The 27,049-nt window shown below is 50.1% G+C and overlaps 1 protein-coding gene across 50 annotated transcripts in view; it reads left to right on the forward strand.

The window, feature by feature from the left end:
- Positions 1 to 1,815: 1,815 nt before the first annotated feature.
- Positions 1,816 to 27,049, forward strand: part of DDX11 (DEAD/H-box helicase 11) — a 36,621-nt gene continuing 11,387 nt past the window's right edge. For 7 of the 50 annotated variants that reach the window (XR_014803960.1, XR_014803958.1, XR_014803961.1 and 4 more), the window contains exons 1-11: positions 6,506 to 6,655; positions 10,787 to 10,934; positions 12,085 to 12,232; positions 15,294 to 15,545; positions 16,557 to 16,643; positions 16,939 to 17,087; positions 23,926 to 23,971; positions 24,665 to 24,772; positions 24,977 to 25,064; positions 25,475 to 25,680; positions 26,655 to 26,807. Coding sequence is in view for 28 of the 50 variants with exons in the window: in XM_084956939.1 (XP_084813065.1) it covers positions 12,089 to 12,232; positions 15,294 to 15,545; positions 16,557 to 16,643; positions 16,939 to 17,087; positions 23,926 to 23,971; positions 24,665 to 24,772; positions 24,977 to 25,064; positions 25,475 to 25,680; positions 26,655 to 26,807 (1,233 nt within the window). In the remaining 22 variants the exon portion in view is untranslated. Of the gene's footprint in view, positions 2,014 to 5,047; positions 5,084 to 6,141; positions 6,289 to 6,505; positions 6,656 to 6,867; positions 7,098 to 7,552; positions 7,747 to 8,249; positions 8,351 to 10,786; positions 10,935 to 12,084; positions 12,233 to 15,293; positions 15,546 to 16,556; positions 16,644 to 16,938; positions 17,088 to 23,925; positions 23,972 to 24,664; positions 24,773 to 24,976; positions 25,065 to 25,474; positions 25,681 to 26,654; positions 26,808 to 27,049 lie in introns of those variants that run through there. The other 43 variants (XR_014803959.1, XR_014803965.1, XM_084956942.1 and 40 more) reach the window with 24 other exon arrangements.

Here is a 27,049-nt window from a genome sequence, read left to right on the forward strand (position 1 = left end):
GCATTGGTGTGAGCTGTGGCTGTGGCGTAGGCTAGCAGCTGTAGCTCCGATTAGACCCCCTAGCCTGGGAACCTCCATATGCTTCGGGTGTGGCCCTAAAAAAAAGGGACAAAAGAAAAAAAAATGCTTTCCCAAGTTCCCTGGTGGCTCAGTAGGTTTAGGATCCAGAATTGTCACTGCAGTGGCTCAGGTCATTACTGTGGCTCAGGTTTGATTCCTTGCCTGGGAACTTCCACATACTGTGGGCCCAGCCAAAAAAAAAAAAAAGTGCTTTCCAATAAAATGCTAAAACAACACACACCATGTAGTTGAGATGACTAGCAGCAAAGGCCAAGATGGATACATAATGGGTTTAAATAGCTCTCACTGCCAGGTTACAGACAGCATACTTGTACATGAGTAGAAAAAATTTTTTCCCTGGCGTTGAGTTTTGAGAGGAGTTAGCTAAGAAAGTCTCTGAGTTAATTCAATGAATGGCACCATCGAAGGCTGTTTAGTAAGAAAGGTGGGAGTGGAGTTCCCGTTGTGGCGCAGTGGTTAACGAATCCGACTAGGAACCATGAGGTTGCGGGTTCGGTCCCTGCCCTTGCTCAGTGGGTTAACGATCCGGCGTTGCCGTGAGCTGTGGTGTAGGTTGCAGACGCGGCTCGGATCCCGCGTTGCTGTGGCTCTGGCGTAGGCCGGTGGCTACAGCTCCGATTCAACCCCTAGCCTGGGAACCTCCATATGCCGCGGGAGCGGCCCAAGAAATAGCAACAACAGCAACAACAACAACAAAAGACAAAAGACAAAAAAAAAAAAAAAAAAAAAAAAAAAAAAAAAAAAAAAAAGAAAGGTGGGAGTGGTTCACTTAGGGCTAACTTCTGATTCAATTTTTGGGACAAAGCCCAGGGTCTTATGTTAGGAGTAAATAATAGCCTTGGGTGAGGATGAGAGGAGATAAGAGGGCATGATGGGGGGTACAGCCTGGTATTAACTGCCTCCATCCTCCATTCCTATGGCCACTCAAGGTCCTATCACATGGTTTGGCTTGGAACATAGCTGGGCTGCTTGCTTGCCTCCGACCTCTCTCCCCTCTAAGCCGTTCTTCACATTGCTTCTGCCCTAAAACTTCCAAGACATTGATCTTGCAGTTTCACTCCTCTGTTCAAAAACATTTCAGTGATGTGCAAATTGCTTATAAGAGAAATTATAAATTTATTTGTTGGCTCTTTAAGGTCTTCTACCACCAGACCCCAAGACGTATCACCTGCTATTCTTTCCATGGTGCCTCTTAAATTAGAGAATTCATGCGCCAGGAGTGTGTGTATGGAAGGTGGGGAGGGGCAACTTTGAAGAAATAGGCCCAAACCCAGTGCATCTTCTTGGTGGTTTTTGTTTTGGTTTGGTTTTTTGTTTGTTTTCCATATTTGGCCTCCCCACAGCATGTGGAGTTCCTGGGCCAGGGATCAGATTCAAGCCACAGTCACAACATAAGCCGCAGCTGTGGCAATGCCAGAGTCTATAAACCACTGTGCCAGGCTGGGGATGGAACCTGCGTCCTGGTGATAGGGCTAGAGTAGGTACAGGTGGTTGTGGAATTCCCAGTAGGGGATCATAGATAAAGAGGGAAACCTGGGGGGTTGTTGGGAGACCACTGTAAGTTCAAGAAAACCATCAGAATGAGGTAGACTTGCTCGACTAGTGGAGGTGTGAGAACCGCCTCAGTTATTGGGTGGGGGATGGGATTCAGACCTAGGGCAAGAGTTTGATGTCGGCCCTTCAGGTGATTTGAATACACACCTTACTTAAGGAGGAGCTACGACTCCTGGAAATGAAGAGGTGGGTCTTTCCAACCCCTCACGGCCCTGTGGCCCCCACCGGAACCTGAGGGCAGAGCTTTCTGGCCTGTCTGGTTGCACCTCTTACAAGAATCCTATCCCAATCTGTTTCTTACCCATCACTTTGACTCTTGCTGAATTCCTTCTGCGCAGAGACATAAAGAAGCTGAACCTTAGCAAGTCCGGAGAGAGGGTGAGTAACTCAAATTTCAAACCATGGGTTTAAGTCCCAATCTGGCTTTAGGTTATGCTCGAGTCCCGGCAAGTGGGTTCAAGTCCAAGCACATGGGTTCAAGTCCCAACCTGTGTTGTGGCTAGGTTCAGGCCATTAGTGCTGTCAGTTTCACTGGTGCTACAGAAATGCTGCCAATCCTGTTGTGCCACAGTGAGAACTCCCCAGTGCGTCTTCCCGAAGTGTCCAATTTACCTGGGACAATTACTTTATTTTTTTTTTTTTTTTTTTTTTTTTTTTTTTTGTTGTTGTTGCTATTTCTTGGGCCGCTACCACGGCATATGGAGGTTCCCAGGCTAGGGGTTGAATCGGAGCTGCAGCCACCGGCCTACGCCAGAGCCACAGCAACGCGGGATCCGAGCCGCATCTGCAACCTACACCACAGCTCACGGCAACGCCGGATTGTTAACCCACTGAGCAAGGGCAGGGACCGAACCCGCAACCTCATGGTTCCTAGTCGGATTCGTTAACCACTGCGCCACGACGGGAACTCCGGGACAATTACTTTAAAACGTTTTGTAAATGCTAAAACAAACTTAGTTGTTGTACAGTAAATGCAACGTTTATAGGAACTTAAAAGGTAACACTGACGCATTAGACACCTTTTCAGGATTTTGGTGGGCCACTTCCAAGCCCCCGAAGGGTGTTAGATCTTTGTCCTCTTCAAACCACACCGGTCAGTGATAATTGGGAAGTAATGACAAAGAACTGACTCTGGAACTGTTGCCAAGACTTGGCCTCTGTTCACCAGTGCCAAATAGGGATAGGGAGACAGAGTTTTAGGCGAAGAAGAAGAAAAATAAATAGCTTTTATTGCTTTTCCAGGCAAATGAGGCCACAGCAGGCTAATGCCCTGAACACTGGGTCCTCCTTTGGGAGAGAGCAGGAGGTGGTTTTAAGGTTTTAGAGTAGAAAATAGGGCCACAGATGAGGCTCAGGGTATCCGGAAGCTGGTAGTCTCCTTCAAAGCTGGTGTCTAGTGGCCCTGGGGACAGGTTCTGGTGGTCCTGGAATGAAGATGGCTTCATCAAGAAGTTAACCTCTTCCATTTGTTGGGGGTTTTAGTTCTGCAGAAGCGCTGAAAGATAATGTTAAGTGTGTCCCTTGAGGAGGAAGTGGGACCCTGCCCCAAGGCTGCACCATTGTTTCTTGACTGTTTCTCCATAGTCTCTGCATCCCCTCATTTTCCTGATTAGCAATTGTTTAAACCTGCCCTTTGGAACTCAGGGAAGGTCCTGTGGGCTGAAGGAGACCTATTTCCTAAGAACAAGGAATGCGGGACACAGAAGGGCTTTTACACCCAGGAGCCCCACAGGGCCCTGCTCAGTTTCAAACCACCCTTTCCTTTTGTAAATTCCCACCCCCAAGTTTTTACACAGTTTTACACTGGCTCCTCTCCTTGAAAGCCTTTCCCTCAAGTCCCAGAAACCATCCCTAATGTCTCTTGAAAGTCACAGCAATGACGAAGGTCATTCCCAGGAAGCACAAGCATAAAACATCCCCAGTTGTAGAACCATCCTGTGACAGTGTGAAAATAAATATTGGATTTGGTCTCTATCTCCATTCCAAGCAGAGCTCCTAAAGCCCTTGGGATTTCCTGAGGCAAGGAAACATTACAAGGTGTCTCTTGTAATGTTGATGACGTTATTCTTGGAAAGCCCCTAGGTAACCAACCTGAGGAGGGGGCTGGTTGCTAGGGGAACCAACTGTGTGATTGGAGGGTTGGAACTTCCAGTCCCACCCCCAGACTTCCTGGGAGGAAGAGGTGCTGGAGATTGCATTCAATCACCAAAGACCCAAGATTTAATCAACCTTGGCCCACGTAATGAAGCCTCCATTAGTTACAGGAGGGCTGAGGTTTGGAGAGTTTGCACGCTGGTGAGCTAGTGGAGATGCTGGGATGGGGGAGTGCCCAGAGGGCATGGGAGCTCTGGGCCCCTCCTCACATGCTTCCCTGCACATCTCTTCATCCTGTTTCTGAGTTACACACTTTCACAGAAACTGGTGATCTTAGTAAGTAAAATGCTCTTCTGGGTTCTGTCAGCCTCTCTGATGTACAGCCAGTAGGTGGGCTGCACAGGTGACACCCTGGGCTTGTGATTGTTGTCTCATGTCAGTTTTGTGGGACTGAGCCCTAATATGTGAGATCCCAGTTACCTCAAACAAGTATTAGAAGTGGATTACTGGGTGGTGCTGGAAAACACACTGGGTGTGCTTTTAGAAAAGCTCAGGGATCATGCAGTCCAGTCCCCCACCTGACAAAGGAAAACCCACATCCGGGTGGAACTGAAGACACTGCTGGCTTGAAGCCAGCCATAACCCAGATAGGGCCTTGAACCTCCAGTTTTTTTAATTAGAATCACTCGCTTGGTGTCTGGACTTAGCTGAGGTTCAGGTTCTTTGTGCCTCAGCACAGAAGGAATTCAGTCAGAGACAAAGTGATTGGCAAGAAATAGATTTATTAAGGTAGACGCTTGTGAGGGACACAAGCAGGCAGGCAAAGAAGCTCTGCCCTGAGGATTTCTGGGCCACATCTTTATAATCCAAGCAAAGTGGGGAGCGGGGGGAAAGACCACCTAGGTCTTTGAGGATACATCAGGCTTAATCCATTAGCTCCTCCTTCATATCTGGGTAAGGGTATTTGACCCTATGAGGTCAACCAGGACAGTCATGGCGCTCACTCAAATCAGCAGAAGGGCGGTACCATACGCTAAAATCTGTTGAATCATCTCAGGTTCTGTATAATGAGGGTCTCCTTAATGATGTGAGTGATATCTCAGGTCATTATCTTATTTATGGTTTTATATTTAAGCAAGCCTGCTTCTGATGACTTTCTTGACCTGTCATTAACTTACAGTTGTCTCCCAAAGTTCCCTAGGTTTCCCTCTCTATCCATGGTCCCAGAGAGAGACCAAATCCAATATTTATTTTCACACCGTCACAAATGGGACTTCTACACTACCTGTGTAACTGTTCTACTCTAACCCTATCACAGGGAGGTGAAGGCGATGTACTCTGTTCTCCTGACCAGGTGAGCCACCCACTTGCCACCCAAAGCAGGGCAGGTGCCTGGTAGCAATGATCCTAAACTTGGCTTCCAAAATGCTGCCTCTTACCTGGTCTGAGCCCTGCTGTGGTTTTGCCTCCCTTCTAGAGGTAAAATAACCAGTTCACACATACTAAGGTCTGACAGGAGCAGGGACTATGAGACTGAATTTTGGGTCTGCTTGCCTTCCACGCAGCAAAACCAATTTACTAACCCTGTATTGTGGTGAAGCATTTATTGCATTTCCAGGCAAGGAAAACAGCTTGGATTTCAGGCTCAGAAGACCTGAACTCCTTGATGGCATTCAGGGGAGCGTGTTTCGCCTCCCTCCAGCCACACCTGTGGCATATGTAAGTTCCCAGGCCAGGGTTCTAATCTGATGCACAGCTGTGACCTATGCCACAGTGCTGGATCCTTAACCTGCTGCATCACAGCAGGAGTTCCTAGGGGAAGCATTTTTAAAGGCACCGGTGGGATGAGGGCTGCAGGGTGCATGCTTTCTTCTGATTGGTTGGTGGTGAGGTAACAGGGTGATGTTTCTGTACTCTCAGTCATCAACTTTCTGGTTCCCAGGAGTCGGGGGTCTAGTCCACGTGCTCAGCTAGTAGTCACCATCCCCCACCTGGGACGGGTGTGGGGGTAGGTGTCTTAGTTCCTGCAGAACAGCTCAAGGATGTGTCAGATTGTTGTGTACATCACTCGAGGATGCACTAGGACTGATTTATCACTGAACTCTTATTCTCTTCTTTAGCCACTTTTTCTTCCTTTCCTTTGTATTCCCTTCCTTACCTACTTAGTAATTACCTTTGGAACTCAGGGAAGGCCTCAGAGAGGAAAAGCCTTTTTCTACAACAAGGATCAAGGGCATGGAGGGTTTTCCTGCCAGGAGGGACCTGCAGGGTTCCACTTGGTTTCAATCACCCCTTTTCTTTGATATTCCTCAATCCTGAGGGAAACAGGTGCAAGACAGGGAAGGGAATAAAGTTTGGGATAGGGAGGTTGATGATAAACTGGGCAGAGGAACCTGGTTTTTACGGGTGTAGAGTTTCAGGACCAGACTACAGGCTTCCAGAATCAGCTACAGCACCTGCCCCTCAATTTAAACCAAGCAATTGCAGAGCGGCCCTTTGGGCTCCAACTGCCCGAGGCGCAAACATCCTGCACCTGACACCGACCACGTGAAGAGACTAGTAAGCAACACAGCCTCCCTGGGGCCCCGTGGTCAGCCGCCAGCTGAGCCCGCTGGGCAACCGCACTGGCGCAAAAGGGCGTGGTAAAACGTTTCCCGCGAGCTCTGGAGCGCGCACGCGCAGTGGCTCGGGCGTGCAGCGCAGGTCGGTCTTCCCGGATATGCCCATGAGTGGGCGGCCCACGCCCGTTGCGCAAGCGCAGTGGCCAAAAGGGGGGGAGGACCCGCCCCGCTGAGCCGAGAGGCGTGCTGCAGCGCGCTTTCACCCGGTACGCTGAAACCGGCGAACCGGGGTTTCAGGTTCAGTGGCGTCCGTACGGACTTCTCGCCCGCTTGGCCTCTGCGGAGGAGCCCTGCCGCCGAGAAGGGTAAGCACGCTGCCGCGTGAAACTGCTCGGGACAAGGAACGAAATGAGGTGGAAACGCGTGGGGGCGGGGCGGGCCGGCGGCGGGAAAACGTCCGCGAGCTGGGGCGGGGCCTACGTGTGATCGACAGGCTGGGCACCAGTGAGCGGGCCAGGGAGGCCGTGGGGGCGGGACCTGGTGGTGAGCAAGGCGGCTGCGGGGCTGGATCGCCGGCAGCTTCGGGGACGTGGTTTCGTTTGCTGTTCTAAGCGCGCTTCTTACCTGTGGGCCCTGCAGCCCTACCGTGTACGCCATTACCTGTTCTCCCGCAGGTGAGAAAACAGGGTCAGAGGTGTGGACTTAAGCACGGATACAACTTGGCATCCCAAATTAGGCAGTTTGACCCCAGAACCTTTCCGCCTCTCAGGGACAGTGCTCTCGAGGTGGAGGAGAGACAGAAGCAAGGTGAGGGTGTGGGGTTGGGGTCAGCCGTCAGCTCTCAGCGCGCTGGTGCTGCGGATTAACCGCAGGAGCACTAGGGGTTTGCTTCTCTTGGGGCCAGGCTGTCTCCCACGTGTGTGGCATTTAAGCACTTTAGGAGCATAACAGTAGGGTGGTACCTGGAACGTAGTGTCTCGTCTGCTCAGGCTGCCTTAGCAAAACGCCATGGTCTGGGCAGATGAAACTATAGAAACCTCTCACAGGTCTAGAGGCTGGAAAGTTTAGGCCCACCAGTACTTACAAAGACTAGGACCCAACTGTTAGGACTTCATTTAGTTTTAATTACCTCCTTTATTTAGTGTTAATTACCTCCTGAAAGCTCTGTTTCCAAATACAGTCCCACATTGGTGATTAGGGCCTTAACATGAATTTTGGGGAGGGGAGACAGGATTCAGTCTGTAGTATTTATTTGTACGCAGCTAAATAAGTGATCATTGAAGAATGGAGAGAATGAACCCTTTGAGAACTAATACATACCTGAGATGCTTTCACATACTTTACCCCATTTAATGAACATGAGATTTGCTGTGGTGTGTGTGCCTTAGCACTGGCTGGGAATTCAAGGAACAGCTTGTGTGGGTGTGCCTGTTCTCCATGCAACCTGCCACAAGAGGTAAGAAAAAGTTACACCAAACATTCCTTTTTTTTTTTTTTTTTTTTTTTTGTCTTTTTAGGGCCACACCCATGGCATATGGAGGTTCCCAGGCTAGGGGTATAATCAGAGCTGTAGCCACCAGCCTACACTACGGCCATGCCAGATCCGAGGTGCATCTGCAGCCTACACCACAGTTCACGGCAATGCCAGATCCATAACCCACTGAGCCAGGCTAGGGATTGAACCCACAACTTCATGGTTCCTAGTCTGATTCCTTTGTGCTGTGCCACGATGGGAACTCCCAACACCAAGCATTCTTAATAGTTCCTAGTGTATCCATCATTCACAGATTTATCCAAACCCTTCTTTAACTTAGAAGCAGCACAAGCTAAACCCTGAAATAATGAGATCCATAATTACCACCCACAGAGAAGTGAAATAGTAATTACTTTTGTTCTGTATTGTTCCCTGTTGTCATTCTAAAGTTTGATAACCAAGTCTTTTTACCCCGCTTCCCCCAGGTGGGAGGATGATCAGCGAAGAGATTTACAGCTCAGAGGGTGGGAGGACTAGCAGATGTGGGTTCAAATCTTGGATTCAGGCACTTGCTGAATGATTGCAGGCAAGTAACTTAACTTCTCTGAGCCTCAGTATCTGTAGAGCTAACAAAAATCCTGACCACACAATTGTGAGGTTATATAAAAACAGTTTGAAACCATTAAAGGACTAGATATTTAAGTCCTAGACATCCGCTTCCCACACTTCTGAAGAACAGAAACCCCATACCCACAGTCCCCACCTCAAGCTGGCTATTCATTTAACAGCATTTGTTTGTTTGTTTTTAAATGGTTGCATCTGTGGCACAGGGCAGTTCCTGGGCCAGGGATTGAATCTGAGCTGCAGCTGTGACCTATCCCTATGCCACAGCTGTGGGATACTTTAACCCACAGCACCGGGCTGGGGATTGAAACTGTGCCTCCACAGTGACCTGAGCTGCTGCAGTCAGTTTTTTTTTTTTTGTCGTCTTTAGGGCCGTACCCGAGGCCTATGGAGGTTCCCTGGCTAGGGTTCGAATTGGAGCTACAGCTGCTGGCCTGCACCATAGCCACAGCAATGCCAGATCCTAGCCACCTCTGCGACCTACACCACAGGTCACGACAACGCCGGATCCTTAATCCACTGAGTGAGGCCAGGGATTGAACCCCTGTCTTCACAGTTACTAGTCGGGTTTGTTAACCACCGAGCCACAACGGGAACTCCTCCCATCAAATTCTTATTGATTTCTCACTCAATGCCAAAGCACCTGTCCTGAGTGCGAGGGACAGAGAAGAGTAGGACAGATCAGGTCCCTCCTATTTATATTCTAGTGGGGGAGAACAGTAAATAAAAATAAATTCAGATAGCGCCAAAACCTATGAACAAATGAAATACAGGGTATTTCATGGAGTTCCTGTTGTGGCACAGCAGAAATGAATCCTACTAGGAACCATGAGGTTGCGGGTTTGATCCCTGGCGTCACTCAGTGGGTTAAGGATCTGGTGTTGCCGTGAGCTGTGGTGTAGCTTGCAGATGCGGCTCGGATCTGGCGTTGCTGTGGTGTAGGCTGGCAGCTGTAGCACCTATTAGATCCCTAGCCTGGGAACCTCCACATGCGGCAGGCAAAAGACAAAAGGAAATACAGGGTATTTCAGAATAATGAGATAAAAGAATGACTTAAAGCAGGGCAGGGTGAGTGTGTACGTGGGATTATATTTATTTATTCTTTTTGGCTGCATCTGTGGCATGTGAAAGTTCTCAGGCCAGATCAAACCCAAGCTGCTGCAGTCACAATGCCGGGTCCTTAGCCCACTGAACCACAAGAGAACTCCTCTCTTGGGATTTAGAACTAAGAAACCAGAAAAGACTTTGCTTGGCAGTGGGAGCTGAAGCTAGGAGGTGGAGAGGGTTGCAGAGGCTGCGGGCAGGCTGATGGGGTGGGTAGAAGGAAGTGTCAGACTCCACCTGGCGTGGGCCTGAGCAGGAGAATAGGAATCCTCAAATGTTTACTTGATGGTGGGCTCCCTGGAGCTGCCCTAAAACCTGAACCGCTTTGCAAGTTTAGACTTGCAGAAGTCCTGCCCTGTCCGTGGCTTTTGTTCATGGTTTCCCAGAACATCTGTATTCTTAATCTCTCAATATATATCTTTTCATTAACTCTCCCTTGTACTTACTATGCTCCTTGTCTCTTGCAGCCGAAAGAGTTGGACTGAAAGAGAGCCATGTGGACCTGGGCTTGGATCCCTGAGTTTTTTTTTTTTTTTTTTGTCTTCTCTAGGGCTGCACCCATGGCATATGGAGGTTCCCAGGCTAGGGGTCTAATCAGAGCTGTAGCCGCCAGCCTATACCAGAGCCACAGCAACACGGGATCTGAGCCACGTCTGTGACCCACACCACAGCTCACGGCAACTCCGAATCGATAACCCACTGAGCGAGGCCAGGGATAGAACCCTCAACCTCATGATTCCTAGTCGGATTTGTTAACCACTGAGCCATGACGGGAACTCCTGAGTTTCTTTTTTAAGCTGAGTCCTTGAACAGTTATTTCATTTCTGTAAGTGTCAGGATCCAGTGGTTGTATCCTTACAGTGTTGTAGGATATTTGGTCCTTAAACAAGATGACTGGAGTTCCTGTTGTGGCTCAGTGGTTAACAAATCCGACTAGGAACCATGAGGTTGCAGGTTCTATCCCTGGCCTCGCTCAGTGGGTTAAGGTTCCGGCGTTGCCGTGAGCTGTGGTGTGGGTCGAAGACTCGGCTCGGATCCCGTGTTGCTGTGGCTGTGGTGTAGGCCGGCAGCTACAGCTCCGATTAGACCCCTAGCCTGGGAACCTCCATATGCTGAGGGTGCAGCCCTAGAGAAGACAAAAAACAAAACAAAACAAGATGACCAAGGTAGAAAGGGCCTGTGGAGCATGTAACGCAAGTCTGGTACTAAGAGTTTGTGAGGACCTTTCTTCGTTCCCTTCATGTCTTAGTGGGTCTTCTTTCTTTAAATTTTTTTTCTTTTGCTTTTTTCTCAGGCTGCTCCCATGACATTTGGAGGTTCCCAGACTAGGAATCTAATTGGAGCTGTAGCTGCCGGCCTACACCACAGCCACAGCAACACAGGATCCGAGCCGAGTCTGCGACCCACACCACTGCTCGTGGCAACACCGGATCCTCAACCCAGTGAGTAAGGCCAGGGGTCGAACCCAAAACCTCATGGTTCCTAGTCGCATTCGTTAACCACTGAGCCACGACGGGAACTCCCTAAATTTTTTTATTACAGTTGATTTACAGTGTTCTGTCAATTTCTACTCTACTGCAGTCAGTGGGTTTTCGATTACATGCGTCCCTCTTGAATTGTCCTAGATTTAAGTCATCCTTCCTATAGTTATCCCTCTGCCTCTTTTGTTGGGTTAACTGCCCCTAAACTGTCGTTGTGTTAACTGTTCTTCCCTAAACTGTCACTGGAAGAACATCATGCAGCTTTTTTCTTCCTAAATGAATTGACACGGTCCCTAGTCTTAATGGAGCAAAGGTGTGAATGGCATTTAGATTTATTCCTATGTGTACTGAGGTGAGATGGGTCTGCTTAAATAGCTTGGAGCAGTGACTTCCAGAGAGAGTGGGGCTAGGATGGAAGATGGTGATGAAAGCAGGAAAGGCTGTGTAGAGGATGTCTCTGAGCGATTAGGGCCAGAGGAGGAGGAGAGAAGTTTTTCTTAGACCTTGGCCTTCGGGGGAAGAGAGGTACTGTGGCCTGAGTTCTGGGAAGCCCTTCCAGCTGGGTTTCAGCCTCTGGGAAGAACCCTCCCCGTCGGGGACCACCCAGAAAGCTCTTATCCTAGGCTCTGGTTTGTACTGGAAGTGGAGGCTAGGGTGAACTGGAAGCAGGCTGGGGTGCCTGTCGGTGGGGGTGGGAGTGTTGGCTTCGGAAAAGCTGTGCTCGCGACTCCCTGTCTGTTGGACTTGACCTCTCAGGGCTGCTCGGCAGGGGGAAGAGAAGCAGTTAGGCACAGGCGCCCCAGAGGAATCTCCAGGCCAATGGAAGGTGTGCAGGCAGGTGAAACGGCAGGGGTTTCTATGAGGCCTTCCTAGGTTGAACTCCCCCACAGCCAGTTTGTGCAAACATTGCTGGATTGGCTGTGCCATCCTGGTGAGGCTTCCTGGAAAGATGCACATGAAGCAGAGAGGTTGGTCCCTGCTTGTGACAAAATGTGCAGCCTGAGGAGAAACTCCGTAACTAGAATTGAGACCCCTCTTAGGAACCGTTCTCAATTTCAGGCCAGTACTTCCTGGTCCATTAGAGAGCTAGCAGGTTCTTTTACCCCCGCAGGACCATGGCTGACAAAACCCAGGAGCCTGGTGGCATCCACTTCCCTTTTCCCTTCACACCCTATCCCATCCAGAAGGACTTCATGGCAGCTCTCTACCAGGTGTTGGAGGCTGGCAAGATTGGGATATTTGAGAGTCCAACCGGCACTGTGAGTATGACTGGTTGGGGCCCAAGAAGGGTCTGGGAGGTGGAGGGGACAGTCTGGGACAGCCAGTGTGCTCGTCTGCCTGCAGAGGGAGGCATGGTTTGAAGCTGAGCCGAGTAGTTCTCTCCATTTGTCTTTCTGAGTGGTAGTCACATCTCTCTGTTGGGTTGTTCAACACAGCCCCGGGAGCTGAGAAAAGTTAGACTGAAGGCAACTGAGAAGTTGAATGGCAGTGAACACCTTGACCTGGAGCTCGGAAACCTTCCACATTGCTCTGGGTGTGTGACTGCTTTGATGCTGATGAACCCAGCCTTTACTCTGGCTTATTCACAAGTCAGACGCACTGGTTCAGTCTCCAGGAACCAGGCCACTGAGTGCTGGAGGGATCCAGCCAGAGCCCCTAAGCCTGCCTTTGGCCTGGGACAAGGGGGCTATTAAAGGTTGGCTGCTGAGGATGTTAGGGCGGTGGAGACGGGTTCCCACTTTTTCTTACACTTTGTTACCTTTGGGAGCAAGGTATTACCTACTGAGTGAGAGTGCAGTCCCTGTGTTGATGTTGCCGGAACCTCCCGGAGGACCAGGACCTCGTCTCGGCATCCCCTGCATCCAGCAAAGCTTGGCACGCTGGCCCCCTGGAGGCCCTGTGTGTGTGCTGATGAATGAACGAAAGTGACTCATTCTCTCTCATCTGCTGACAGTGCATCACCCCTCCTGGGATGACACGGTCTTCTGGGGCAGGCAGAGGGCAGGCAGGCTCTCCTGGTCCCCTTTGTTCCTTTTGATAGAGTGAGTGGGAGAGCATCCGTCCTGCCCGTTAACGAAATGTGAGTCGAGCAGACACTGTGCAGAGTGAGGCGTTTTAAGTAGGATTCCACCAGCATCCAGCCTTCCACTTATCCCAGTGCCTATGACTTCTTCCCTCCCGACCACTGAAAGACTGCTTAGGATCAGCAGTGGCTTCCTGACAATAGATCGCAACATGTCAGACCCTCGTCCAACCACCTGCCACATTCCGCATTGTTAGGCACATCTTTCTCCTCCCTTGAAAGTCATGGAAAACAGTTAAGCAAAGGATAGTGCATGTCGTTTCTCAAGTTGAATTTATCCAACGTGGTTTTTTGGCCAAGTACTCTTCTTTCAATTGTTTCTTAAGAAATATACATGAGGAGCTCCCTGGTGGCTCAGTGGGTTAAGGACATGGCATTGTTGCTGCTGTGGTGCAGGTTTGATCCCTGGCCTGGGAACTTCCACATCCCTTGGGGCATGGCCATAAAGAAAGAAAAGAAAAATACATTTGGATGGTGTATGTTGAAATTTAAAGCTTATGCTGCTGTTTCTTGATTTATTGATTTTTGTCATTGGGACCTTCTTGTGATAAGAGGTAGTAAGTAGCTTTCTTACCACTTTTCCCTTTCTCCCCTCCCTTCCCTCTCAGTATAGTAATATAGCTTAGTCTTTTTTAGTAATATATCTTAGTCTTTTTTTTCCTTAAATACTTTTTTGGTTTTTTTAGAGTTAATAGTTGTATTTTAAAGGTTTGTTTAGGTTTTGGTATTTTTTGTTTTTTTTTGTCTTCTGTCTTTTTAGGGCCTCACCTGCAGCATTTGGAGGTTCTCAGGCTAGGGACCGAGTCAGAGCTCCAGCTGCCAGCCTCTGCCACAGCAACACAGGATCTGAGCCATATCTGTGACCTACATACACTACAGCTCACAGCAACACCGCATCCTTAACCCACTGAGTGAGGCCAGTGATCGAACCCCTGTCCTCATGGATAGTAGTCGGGTTCATTAACCACTGAGCCACAATGGGAACTCCTGTTTAGTTTTAAATATGCTCAGGCCACTTCCTCTCACACCATTCAGTGATCTCTCAATATGATATTTCATCATAAAATTATCTGCCTGGGCTGCCATAACAAAATGGCACAGACAGAGTTGCTTATATGATGGGAATTTATTCTCTCACAGTGTAGAGGCCAGAATCGAGGTGTGGTGGGGTTGGTTTCTGCTGAGGCTGTGGGGGAGGGTCTGTTCCACCCCCCAGACGGCAGACGTCTTCACAACTCTGCACAACATCTGCTCTCCTGGCCTCTGTGTCCAAATTTCTCCTTTTTATTTTAATTAATTATTTATTTTCTTTTTGCCTTTTCTAGGGTCGTTCCTGTGGCATATGGAGGGTCCCAGGCTAGGGGTCTAATCGGAGCTGTAGCTGCTGGCCTACACCACAGCCACAGCAACGTGGGATCCGAACCGCGTCTGCAACCCACACCACAGCTCACGGCAATGCCAGATCCTTAACCCACTGAGGAAGGCCAGGGATCAAACCCTCATCCTCATGGTTCCTAGTCAGATTTGTTAACCACTGCGCCAGAACAGGAACTCCTCTCCTTTTTATAGGGATACCAGTCCTGCCGGATTAGGGCCCCTTCATCGTAACAGAGTACGCCTACGGTGACCTTATTTCCCCGTAAGGTCACGTTCTGAGACACTGGGGGTTAGGGCTTTAACATCTGCATTTGGGGGAGGGGGATACAGTTCAGCCCATAACATGGACCTACAGGGAGGGTTCTAGTCTTTAAATCGGGGTTGGGTTTTCCAGAACAGTTGATGTGCTCTAAAAAGTATCTGAGCACTGGGACTCCTGGGCTGATCAGGTTCTGTCTGCACGTTGGCTGCATCAAGGCTTAGAGCCAAATGCATTCCCTCCCTCAGCGCACCTCCTGGTGTGTTTTTTTTTTTTGGCCTTAATTTATTTTCCAGGCTATTTATTCAATTTCTCCCATTCTAATTATGCCAGCTTGTAGCACTTACATGCAACTTGATAAGCCGCTTCCATTCTTTGGGGAAGAGTGAGCCATATAATTAAGGAATTTCATCTTCATTTCTCCCTTTCCCCATTTTTCCCAGCTGTTCTCTTGCCGGTTCCCTTCCTTCCTTTCCGAGGCTGGTCCGAGAGCACCCTCTGGTATTTGAAGTCAGATCTCCCTTGCAGGCTTTATTAAGATGGGAAAGGTCATTTGGGAAGCATTGTTTCTCGTTCTCTGAGCGTGTTTTCCTTTCTGCAGGGAAAGTCCCTGAGTCTTATTTGTGGGGCCCTCTCCTGGCTCCGCGACTTTGAACAAAAGAAGCGTCAGGAGGAGGCGCGTCTCCTTGAGGCTGAAGCCACAGCTGCCCCCTTGAGCAATGGGAAGGACCCGCTCCTGCTTCCCCTGGCCTCCCAGGGGACCTTAGGCCCCCCAAAAGACCCTGCAGAGCCCGACTGGGTCACTCAGTTTGTGCAGAAGAAAGAAGAGAGGGACCTGGTGGACCGCCTGAAGGTGAGAGCAGGCTATGGGAGGGGGACATCCAGGTGGGGCTTCTTTTTTTTTTTGGTACCTTTTTATGGTTGCACCTGTGACATACAGAAGTTGCCAGGCTAGGGTCAAATCCGAGATGCAGCTGTTGGCCTACACCACAGTAATCTGGGATCCGAGCCTGTCTTCCACCTACACCACAGCTCACGGTAACGCCAGATCCTTGACCCACTGAGTGAGGTCAAGGATCCAACTCATGTCCTCATCAGTCCTAGTCGGATTTGTTACCATTGAGCCACAATGGAAATCCCCCAAGGTGGGGCTTCCTGATTGCTTGGGGGGGATTCTGAGGCTGGATGGTACCTTTCTTGCCATGGCCATGCCTCTCAGCTCTGCCATCAGCCTCCTGGGTCGATGGTGCTCTTCTGTCTTTAAGCTGATGTCAACAGCCTTCTCCAGGTTGGTGTTCCCATCCACCCCCCACCTGGGAAGGAACTGTGCTGTAGCTCAAGGCAGCATGCTTCAGAGGCTACCAGCTGGGTTAAGGGCTGCATTTGAGAGCCTGAGGCTAAGAGAGGCAATGCATGCCCTGCAGTGCATAGCAAGGCTGGGCCTAGGGCTCCAGGTCTGTGGACAGGAGGCTGCTGGGGGAGTTCCCGTCATGGCTCAATGGTTAACAAATCCAGCTAGGAACCATGAGGATGAGGGTTTGATCCCTGGCCTTGTTCAGTGGGTTAAGGATCCGGCGTTGCCGTGAGCTGTGGTGTAGGTCACAGACAAGGCTTGGATCCGGAGTTGCTCTGGCTGTGGCGTAGGCTGACTTCTACAGCTCCGATTCGACCCCTGGCCTGGGAACTTCCATATGCTGGGGGAAGCGGCCCTAGAAAAGGCAAAAAGACAAAAAATAAAAATAAAAAAAATAAAAGATGCTGCTGGGGCCTGAAGGGACCCTGGGCTGAGACACCCCAGGCTCTTGAGAAAGGCCTGGCCTGGGGCTTCCTGTGGGAGTTTGCTTATGGACCCCTCACTTTTTAGGAGGAGCAGGTCAGGAGGAGGAAGCGAGAAGAGCGCCTACAGCAGATCCGCCACAATGCACAGCTCAAGTATGCAGCCAAGCGTATGGTGAGTGTTGTCCCACCAGTGTCACGCCGAGGGGGCCCTCTTGACATCAGGGTGAGTGGCCGGGACCTCCGCCTCCTTCCTGTCCCCCTCTGGCTAAGCTCTCATCACCTGGAAGCTGGGCAGCTTGAGCTGAGATGCTTATCCGGGGCTGTTGAGACCAGGCGGTGGTAGGACCTGTGTTGATGGCGTGTGTGAGGTCCTTGGCGATGGCTTCAGAGGCTGCCCCCATCAAAGGCATGGGGGCACTGGTACTGAGGTTTCTTTCTCTTCTCCCACCGGTCATAATCCTGCACAGAGACAGGAAGATGAGGAAACCGAGCGTCTCCTCGACCTCAGCAGGGAGATGCTGGCGGCGGGCTCAGAGCCTGAGCAGCTGGCCTCAGAGGAGGAGGAGCTGGTCCTCGCCGAGTACGAGAGTGACGAGGAGAAAAGAAAGGCTAGTGGGTAAGAACGCTGCTCCTCCGCCCACCGCCCTGCACGGGGTTCTGTCTTCACAGGGCACTGACAGGGAGAATGCCAGCCACCTGCCCTTTTCCCCCAGCCAGGCTGCTCCTCAGGGCACAGGCAACGATGGCGGCTGGCCCTGTCTCAGCACAGGCAGGGGTTACTTCCAGACCCTCGGTGGTATTTGCATCTCCACTCTGCACCCAGAACGCCATGGCCCAGCTGTGCCCGGGCCGAGGCCACCAGCCAGGATTTGAACCCAGTGGTCCACCTCTGAGTCTCAGGCTCTTAATGCCAAACTCAGCCATGTAAGGCTTGTGATGTAAGCCATAGAGCCAGCGTCAGCCCGAGTTTTTCTTCTCACCTAAGGCTTCTGTTGGTCCAGGTTCATAGGGTTCCAGTTTGTCAATTGTAAGCTCCTGAGTGAAGTAGAAATGCTGAAGATAATAACTGGGCTGTTCCTAGACCTTGCTGCCCTTGAGAGCCTCCCTTTCCATTCATGCTTTAATTTCACAAATGCCCTTTGAGTGGGCCTTGCTCACCTGGCCTTGATGTGGGTGACTGCAGACCGATCAGGGTGGTGGTTGCTGAAGGCTTGGGTGGTCATGGCAATTTCTTGCTTTTCTTCTTCCTTTTTTTCTTTTTTGGGCTGAATCCACAGCATATGGAAGTTCCCAGGCGAGGGGTCGAATCGAAGCTGCAGCTCCTGGCCTGCACCACAGCCACAGCTGTGTCTGCGACCTACACCACAGCTCACAGCACACTGGATCCTTAACCCACTGAGTGAGACCAGGAATCAAACCTGTGTCCTCATGGATGCTAGTCAAATTTGTTTCCACTGAGCCACGAAGGGAACTCCTGGCAAGTTTTTAAAATAAGACGACAATGAAGTGTTGCCTGTCAATTGATTCTTCCTTTTACAGTTTCTCTTGATAACATTTTACCCAGAGTAGAACTTACTTCAAAATTGAAGTCAATCTGGAGTTCGCGTCAGTGGCTCAGTGGTTAATGAATCCAACTAGGAACCATGAGGTTGCGGGTTTGATCCTTGGCCTTGCTCAGTGGGTTAAGGATCTGGCGTGGCTGTGGCTATGGCTGTGGTGTAGGCTGGCAGCTACAGCTCTGATTAGACACCTAGCCTGGGAAACTCCATATGCTGCGGGAGCGGCCCTAGAAAAGGCAAAAAGGCAAAACAGACAAACCAAAAAAACAAAACAAAATTGGAGTCAATCCCCTCAAACGCTGCTGTTGCTTTGTCAACTAAGTTTATGCAACTCCCTAATTCCTTTGTTGTCATTTTAATAATTTTCACAGCATGTTGACCAGGGCGAGATCCTGTCTCAAGGATCCATTTACTTTGCTCATCCCTAAGAAGCAACTCCCATCTGTTCAGGTTTTATCATGAGAATGCAGCAGTCCTGTCCTATCTTCAGGCTCCCCTTCTAATTCTGGTTCTCTTGCTGTTTCCACCACATCTGCAGTTACTTCCTCCAGTGACATCTTGAAGCCCTCAAAGTCATCCATGAGTGCTGGAATCAGTTTCTTTCAAACTCTTGTTAAAAATGTTCTTTTTTAATTTTATTTATTTTTTTTGTCTTTTTGCCGTTTCTTGGGCTGCTCCTGCGGCATATGGAGGTTCCCAGGCTTGGGGTCGAATCGGAGCTGTAGCCACCGGCCTACGCCAGAGCCACAGCAACGGGGGATCCGAGCCACGTCTGCAACCTACACGACAGCTCAGGGCAACGCTGGATCCTTAACCCACTGAGCAAGGCCAGGGCCTGAACCCACAACCTCATGGTTCCTAGTTAACCACTGCGCCACGACGGGAACTCCTTTTTTTATTTTTTTGTTAATGATTTTTATTTTTTCCATTATAGTTGGTTTACAGTGTTCTGTCAATTTCTACTATACAGCAAAGTGACCCAGTCTCATATATATATGTATATATATGTACATTTTTCCCTCAAATTATCCTCTATCATGTTCTATCATAAGTGACTGATACAGTTCCCAGTGCTATATAGTAGGATCTCAGTGCTTATCCATTCCAAAGGCAATAGCTTTCATCTATTAACCCCAGATTCCCAGTCCATTGCATTCCCTCCTCCTCCTCCTTGGCAACCACAAGTCTGTTCTCACAAGTCCATGAGTTTCTTTTCTGTGGAAAGGTTCATTTGCTCTGTATATTAGATTCCAGATGTAAGTGATATCACATGGTATTTCTTTCTCTTTCTGACTGACTTCACTTAGTATGAGAGTCTCTGGTTCCATCCATGTTGCTGCAAATGGCATTATTTTGTTCTTTTTCATGGCTGAGTAGCATTCCATTTTGTATATATATATCACATCTTCTAAATCCATTCATCTGTCAGTGGACATTTGGGTTGTTTCCATGTCTTCGCTATTGTGAATAGTGCTGCAGTGAACATAGGGGTGCATGTATCTTTTTCAAGAAAAGTTTTGTCTGGATATATGCCCAAGAGTGGAATTGCTAGGTAGTATGATAGTTCTATATTTAGTTTTCTGAGGTACCTCCATCCTGTTTTCTGTAGTGGTTGTACCAATTGATATTCCCACCAACAGTGTAAGGAGGGGGACCCTTTTCTCTACACCCTCTTCAGCATTTGTTATTTGTTGACTTGATGGCCATTCTGACAAGTGTGAGGTGTAGTTTTGATTCGCATTTCTCAGATAATTGGTGATGTTGAGCATTTTTTCATGTGCCTGTTGGCCACACGAATGTTCTTAATGGCATCTAGGGTAGTGAGTCCTTTCAAGAAGATTTTCAGTTTAATTTGCCCAGGTCCATTGGAGGAATCACTATGGCAGCTTACGCCTTACAAAATGCATTTCTTAAGAAGAATTGATAGTTCAGGAGTTCCCGTTGTGGCACAGTGGTTAACGAATCCGGCTAGGAACCATGAGGTTGCGGGTTCGGTCCCTGCCCTTGCTCAGTGGGTTAACGATCCGGCGTTGCTGTGAGCTGTGGTGTAGGTTGCAGAGGTGGCTCGGATCCTGCGTTGCTGTGGCTCTGGCGTAGGCCGGTGGCTACAGCTCCGATTGGACCCCTAGCCTGGGAACCTCCATATGCAGCGGGAGCGGCCCAAGAAATAGCAACAACAACAACAACAAAAAAGACAAAAGAAAAAAAAAATAAATAAATAAATAAAGGAAAAAAAAAAAAAAGAATTGATAGTTCAGATGACTCCGTGATATTTGGACTACGGAATGGATGTTATGTTAGCAGGCATGAAGCAGCATTCATCTCATTGTTCATTTCCATCAGAGCTCTTGTGTGACCAGGTGCCTTGTCACGAGCAGTCATATTTTAAAAGGAATCTTTTTTTCTGAACAATATTTCTTAACAGTTGGCTTAAAATACTCCTCAAACTGTGTTGTAAGCATATGTGCTATCATCTAAGCTTTGTTGTCCCATATATAGGGCACAGGTAGGGTCGATTTAGCATCATTCTTAAGGGCTCTAGCATTTTCAGATGGTAAATGAGCACTGGCTTCAACTTAGTCACCAGCTGCATTAGCTCCAACAAGAGTCAGCTTGTCCTTTGATGCTTTGAAACCAGGCATTGCCTTTTCCTCTGTAGATATGAAAGTCCTAGATGGCGTCTTCTTCCAATAGAAGGCTGTTTCATTTACACTGAAAATCTGTTGTTTAGTGAATTATCTTGCTAGATCTGGACAACTTGCTGCAGCTTCTGCATCAGCACTTGCTGCTTCATCTTGGACTTTTATGTTGTGGAAACACTTTCCTTAAACCTCATGAACCCACCTCTGCTGGCTCCAGACTCTAGTAGCTTCTTCACCTGTCTCAGCCTTTATAGAATTGAAGAGAGGACCTTTCTCTAGATTCGGCTTTGATTAGGGGAATGTTTGTGGCTGGTTTAATCTTCTATCCAGACCACTAAGACTCTCCATATCTGCAATAAAGCTGTTTTGCATCCTTATTCATGTGTTAACTGGACTAGCACTTTTAATTTCCTCAAAGAACTATTCCTTTGCATTCCCAACTTGGCTAACTGGTGCAAGAGGCCTTGCTTTCAGTCTGTCTTAGCTTTTAACATCTTTTTTTTTTTTTTTTTTGTCTTTTTGCCATTTCTTGGGCTGCTTCCCGCGGCATATGGAGGTTCCCAGGCTAGGGGTCTAATTGGAGCTGTGGCCACCAGCCTACATCACAGCCACAGCAACGAGAGATCCAAGCCGCATCTTCGACCTACACCACAGCTCACGGCAATGCCAGATCCTTAACCCACTGAGCAAGGCTAGGGATCGAACCCAAAACCTCGTGGTTCCTAGTTGGATTCGTTAACCACTGCGCCACGACAGGAACTCCTTTAACATCTTTTTTGTTTGTTGTTTGTTTGTTTTAGGGCCACACCCACGGCATATGGAGTTTCCCAGGCTAGGGATCCAATTAGAGCTGTAGCTGCTGGCCTACACCACAGCCACAGCAACTTGGGATCTGAGCCGAGTCTGTAGCCTGCAGCATAGCTCACGGCAACGCCAGATCCTTAACCCACTGAGTGAGGCCAGGGATCAAATCCAAGTCCTTATCGATGCTAGTTGGGTTCATTTCCACTGAGCCACAATGGGAACTCTCCATATGATTTTTAGAGTTGTTTATTTCTGTAAAAAATGTTGAGGGAGTCTTGGTCAGGAATTCCGTTGAATCTATATATGGCTTTGGGTAGTAGCATTAATTCTTCTGATTCATTAACATGTGATGGCTTTCTGTTTGTTTGTTTCTTCAGTTTCTGTTATCAAAATCTTGTTTTCAGTGTACAGATCTTTCCTTCCTAGTTAAATTTATTGCCAAGTATTTTAGTGTTTTTGATGCTATTCGTAAATGAGATTTTCTTTGTCTTTTTCAGATAGTTTGTTAGTGTTTAGAAATATAGCTTACTTTTTGTATGTTGATTTTCGCATCCTGCAACTTTACTGAATTTGTTTATTCTACCAGGTTTTTGGTCGAGTCTTTAGACTTTTCTACATGTAAAATCATGTCAACTGCAAACAGACAGTTTCACTTCTTCCTTTCTGATTTGGAGGACTTTGTTTCTTTTTCTTGCCTGATTGCTCTGGCTAGGATTTCCAGTACTCTCTTGAGTCAGAGTGCTAGGAGTGAGCACTCTTGTTCCTGATTTTAGAGGAAAAGCTTTCAACCTTTCACCACTGAGTGTGATGTTAGCTGTGGGTTTGTCATACACGGCCTTCGTTGTGGTTTTGGTTGTGGGGTGGTTTTTTTTGGTGGGGGGGGCACTTCTGAATTTGGTCACATGCTTTTTCAGCATCTATTGAGATAATCATATGATTTTTTAAATCTTTCATTCCGTTAATGTGACATAGCACATTCATTGATTTGCTTATGTTGAAACATCCTTGCATCTAGAATAAACCCTACTTGATTATAAAATACCCTTTCTTTCTTTTTTTGTCTTTTTTTTTTTAGGGCTGAGCATGCTATGTATGAAAGTTCCCAGGCTAGGGGTTAAATCTGAGCTGCAGCTGCCGGCCTATAGCACAGCCATAGCAGTGCCAGATTCGGGCCACATCTGTGACTTATACTGCATCTCATGGCAACACCACATTCTTAACCCACTAAATGAAGCCAGGGATTGGACCTGCATCCTCATGGGTACTAGTCTGGTTCTTAACCCACTGAGCCACAACAGGAATTCCCATGAAATATCCTTTCCTTTTTCTTTCTTTTTTTTTTTTTTTTTTTTTTTTTTTTCTTTTTTTGGCCTTTTAGGGCTGCCCCCATGGCATGTGGAAGTCCTCAGGCTAGGGGTCAAATCAGAGCTATAGCTGCTGGCCTACACCAGAGCTACACCCCATCTGAGCTGCATCTGCGACCTATACCACAGCTCATAGCAACACCAGATCCCCAGCCCACTGAGTGAGGCCAGGTATTGAACCTGCGTCCTCATGGATACTAGTTGGATTCATTTCCCCTGTACCATAACAGGAACTCCTGAGATAGCCTTTTAACGTGCTGTTGAATTTGGTTTGCTGGTATTCCGCTGAGAATTTTTGCATCTGTGTTCAGCAGGGATATTGGACTGTAGTTTTCGTTTCCTATGTTCTTACTGCTTTGGTTTCAGAGTAATGCTGGTCTCATGAGGTGAGTTTGGGAGCATTCTCTCCTCAGTCTTTTGAAAGAGATGGAAAGGACTGGCATTCATTCTCTAAATATTTGGTAGAATTCCCCGGTGAAACCGTCTGGTCCTGGGCTTAGGTTTCTGGGCCTGGATTAACACTTGTGACCCCTGCCCAAGGCTGAGATGCCCACTGCTCTGTGCACCCTGCTGGGGGAAGGAGCATCAAATGTCCTGTGGCCCTCCCTGTTCCTCCTCTCGCCCACCTTGGGGTACCGGCTCCTCTTCTGTTCCCCTGGGGCCCTCGGAGGCAGGGCAGAGAACTTGAGTGGAGTTTATGACCATTGGAGGAAAAAGTTGCTCCTTGGGATCCAGGCCAGGGCGCTAATCCTCCAGTTTAGCTTCTGTGGCTTCTGATGCCCTGGGTTCAGGAGATGCCAGCCTCTGGGGATACCCCCCAACCCCACCCTGCCCCTGGCTCTGCACACAGGGCTGTTCACTTCCTCCCACATCCAGCCCCTTACAGGGTCTTGCCTGCGTTGTCCCCACGTGGCGTGTGATGTAAATCCAGGCTTTTGTAGACCAGGAGGCTGACCCTGTCCCTGACACCTCTCTCAAAGCCCCAGGCAATGCTTGCTTCTCCCTTTCAAAATTTTTTGGATTTCTAGGTGAACAAAAAAAAGATCTGAGAAGACTTTTTTTCTGTGCGTGTTTTTTCCTCTCAGAGCAGATGAGGATGAGGATGACCTGGAGGAGGAGCACGTGACTAAGGTGAGGCGCCAGGCGTGGCCCTTCTCCTGTGACTGCACCCAGGGCTTTGGCCCCGGAAGGAGGCTCGAGCTTCCAGCTGCGTCTCCAGCGGCTGATGGGCTGGGCACCTGGGAGCCGCCTCTGGGCCAAGGCCCCTCTGCTGAGGGGCAGGGGAGTGGGGACGGGCTCTGCCCTTGGCTCTCGGGGCTCATCCCCTCCTTTGATGGGCATCTGCATGGAGCGCTGTGGGGGAGGGTATGGTTCTGACTCCGTGCAGGTATCACTGCACCTAAGACTTGGTTTCCTCTGTTGAAAGTGGATCCCCTCGTGTTCCTTTTCTCCGTCTTCTAAGCCGGGGTGGGGTGCAGAGACAGCCAGCTTCTGCCACCTGCTCTTTTACCCCTGCCTGCCTGCCGAGCTCTGGGACACCCCCCGACCCCGGCACACCCCAGACCCTCACGTCCTTCCCATGTTCAGAGTCACCAAGGAGGGGATGCCCCCTTTCTTCCAGGGCGTCTAGTCCCTGGCTGAGGTGTGACCGAGGGGAGGGGCACCTGTCCTGTGGCTGAGGGTGGGTGTGGACGCCCTGGTCCTTGACCTGAGTGCTGGCTGAGGTCACTGTCCCGGCCGCCCTCCCTGTTGCCCTGGCCCTCCTTGCGGTGCAGAGAATGTTGGGGGCATGACCACCTCTTTGAGCCCCGCTCTCGCGGGCAGATTTACTACTGCAGCCGGACACACTCCCAGCTGGCCCAGTTTGTGCACGAGGTGCAGAGAAGCCCCTTCGGCAAAGACACGCGGCTTGTCTCCCTGGGCTCTCGGCAGGTAAGCACAGGCAGGTGACAGGGCCCCGTGCCATCCTGCTGCCTTCCACCCTGCAGGGGAAAGACATGGGTCTGAGGCTGGCTGAGCAGGGCAGGACCAGGCCTTGTGCCTGGCTGGTCCTTGGAGGGAAACAGGGCTGTGTGGCAGGCCTGGTGGCTTTTCCGGTGTCACTTAGCCATCCCTGTGTGTCATGCTGTGTTGCAGAACCTTTGTGTCAATGACGACGTGAGGAAGCTGGGCTCCGTGCAGCTCATCAATGACCGCTGCGTGGACATGCAGAGGAGCAGACGCGGTAGCCACCAGTGCCGGGAGCTGGGGGAGGGGCCTCTGGGGCCACTGAGTGGCTTGGGTAGCCTGGGGGAGAGGGAGTGGATGTGGCCTGGGACCCAGGAAAAGATAAGAGCAATGGCTGGGCAGACCCTGGCCTCCTTTCCTGAAGAGCCTCATGCTCGGAAAAAGGCCTTTGTAGTTCTTAATCCAGATCTAGTCGGAAACCCTGGCTGTGAGGCAGTTTAATAGGCTTTTCCAGAGAAGGTGGAGTAAAATGCAGGGCTGCTAAGATGAGACCAGAGGAAGCCGTTCCGGGAAGGGTTCTAGGCCCCGTCCATGGAAGCGGGTCTGGATAGGACAGACATGCTCCCAGCCCTGGGCAGTCATGCCCTTTTCTGCCTTTGCCCCCTGGCCTGCACCCACCCCACCCAGAGAAGAGCATCGCTGAGGAGGCGAAGCCCAGGAGGAGGAAGCAGGAACAGCGGACTGCCTGCCCCTTCTACAGCCACGAGCGACTGCAGCTCCTCCGGGACGAGGTCCTGGTCGGGGCAAAGGACATTGAGCAGCTGGTGGCCCTGGGAAAGGAGGCTCGGGCCTGTCCTTATTACGGGAGCAGGTTCGCCATTCCCGCAGCGCAGGTGAAGACCCTGGGGTCGGGCCGTGGCTCTTGGCTCTGAGTGGGGCCTAGGAGGGAATTCTCACTCCTCTCTTAATTCTGGAGGCTGTCACCAGCCGTGAATGGACTGCCCACCACACCGCCACTGAGGACCCATCGCCCACTCTCAGTACAAGGATTGGAGGAGGCCCTGGGTCCCTTGGTGGCTCTGGCTGCAGGGACAGTAGGCATTATGGGGGATGGCACACAAGAGCCAGGTAGGGGTGTGCTTTCCTGGTGAAACCACAGCCAGAAGATGCCAGGGCAGAAACGGGAGTGCCATGGGGGAGCTGCAGGATATAAAGCTCTTGCAAGACGCCCTTTCAGGCCACTGCCTGACCCTGTGCACCTGCCTGCAGCACCTGGGCGCACCCTTCTCTAGGCCTGTCAGGCTGCGTGAGCTAATCTGTGGGTAGGATCTAAATGTTTTCTTGCTACTTCCTTAAGTTGAATGGCTTTTGGAAGTACGTGGAGAACGTCATATAATCGAGAAAAGATTTACATAGATTTTAAAAGGTGCCAGGAACTCTGTCATCATCTCACCTGGCAGTTACGGGCTTGAGGAAACCAAGGCTCAGGCTGACTGCCGGAGTCCCACAGCTGGGAAGTGGTGTTAAGCGGCGACTCCAGGACCAGAAGCCAGGGCTGCTTTCTGGTGCATCAGCCTTGGTGCCTCAGGGGCTCAGAGGGGGCACAGAGCAGGGGTTCCAGGCCCCTGCTCCTTCTTGGTTCTGTTGCTCGGCTCTAGTTTTATCTGTTTCGTACCCAGTGTCCAGGTAAACTTTTAGGGCAAGGTTCTAGGAACAGCTTGGTGTGCTGCTGCAGCTCTCTCCACAGTGTCCCCACACAGGCTCCGCGCAGGAAATAAACCATTCACACCGGGCCGGTGGGGAGAGCTGGGCAGGCGCCCTGTGGGAGGGGTCCCAGTGCCGCTCAGGCCACCTCTCGTCCCCCCAGCTGGTGGTGCTGCCCTACCAGATGGTGCTGCACGCGGCCACACGGCAGGCCGCGGGGATCCGGCTACAGGGCCAGGTGGTGCTCGTCGACGAGGCCCACAACCTGATGGACACCATCACGGGCATCCACAGCGTGGAAGTCAGCGGTTCCCAGGTGGGTTGGCCTGCCTTGCTGGGCAGGGCTGCCGTGGGCAGAGGGCGGACCATCTCCCCTGCGGGACTCAGGGCTGGGGCTGGCCCAGCAGTGGGCACTGGGCTTGCTCTGCAGCAGCCTGTGTCATCCCCCGTCCCGCCCAGGGCAGGGCCGACTAGATCTGTGACCCAGTAGGGGATGAGAAGCAGAACTCCTCACACCTTTGTATGTTGTTGACACTGCCCTGAAGGATGCTTGAGGTT

Source organism: Sus scrofa, chromosome 5 (genome assembly GCF_054392235.1).
Source record: "Sus scrofa isolate SSC_HxYL_T2T_F1_AM1 chromosome 5, Sscrofa_HxYL_maternal_Yorkshire_Landrace_v2.0, whole genome shotgun sequence".
Lineage (NCBI taxonomy): Eukaryota > Metazoa > Chordata > Mammalia > Artiodactyla > Suidae > Sus > Sus scrofa.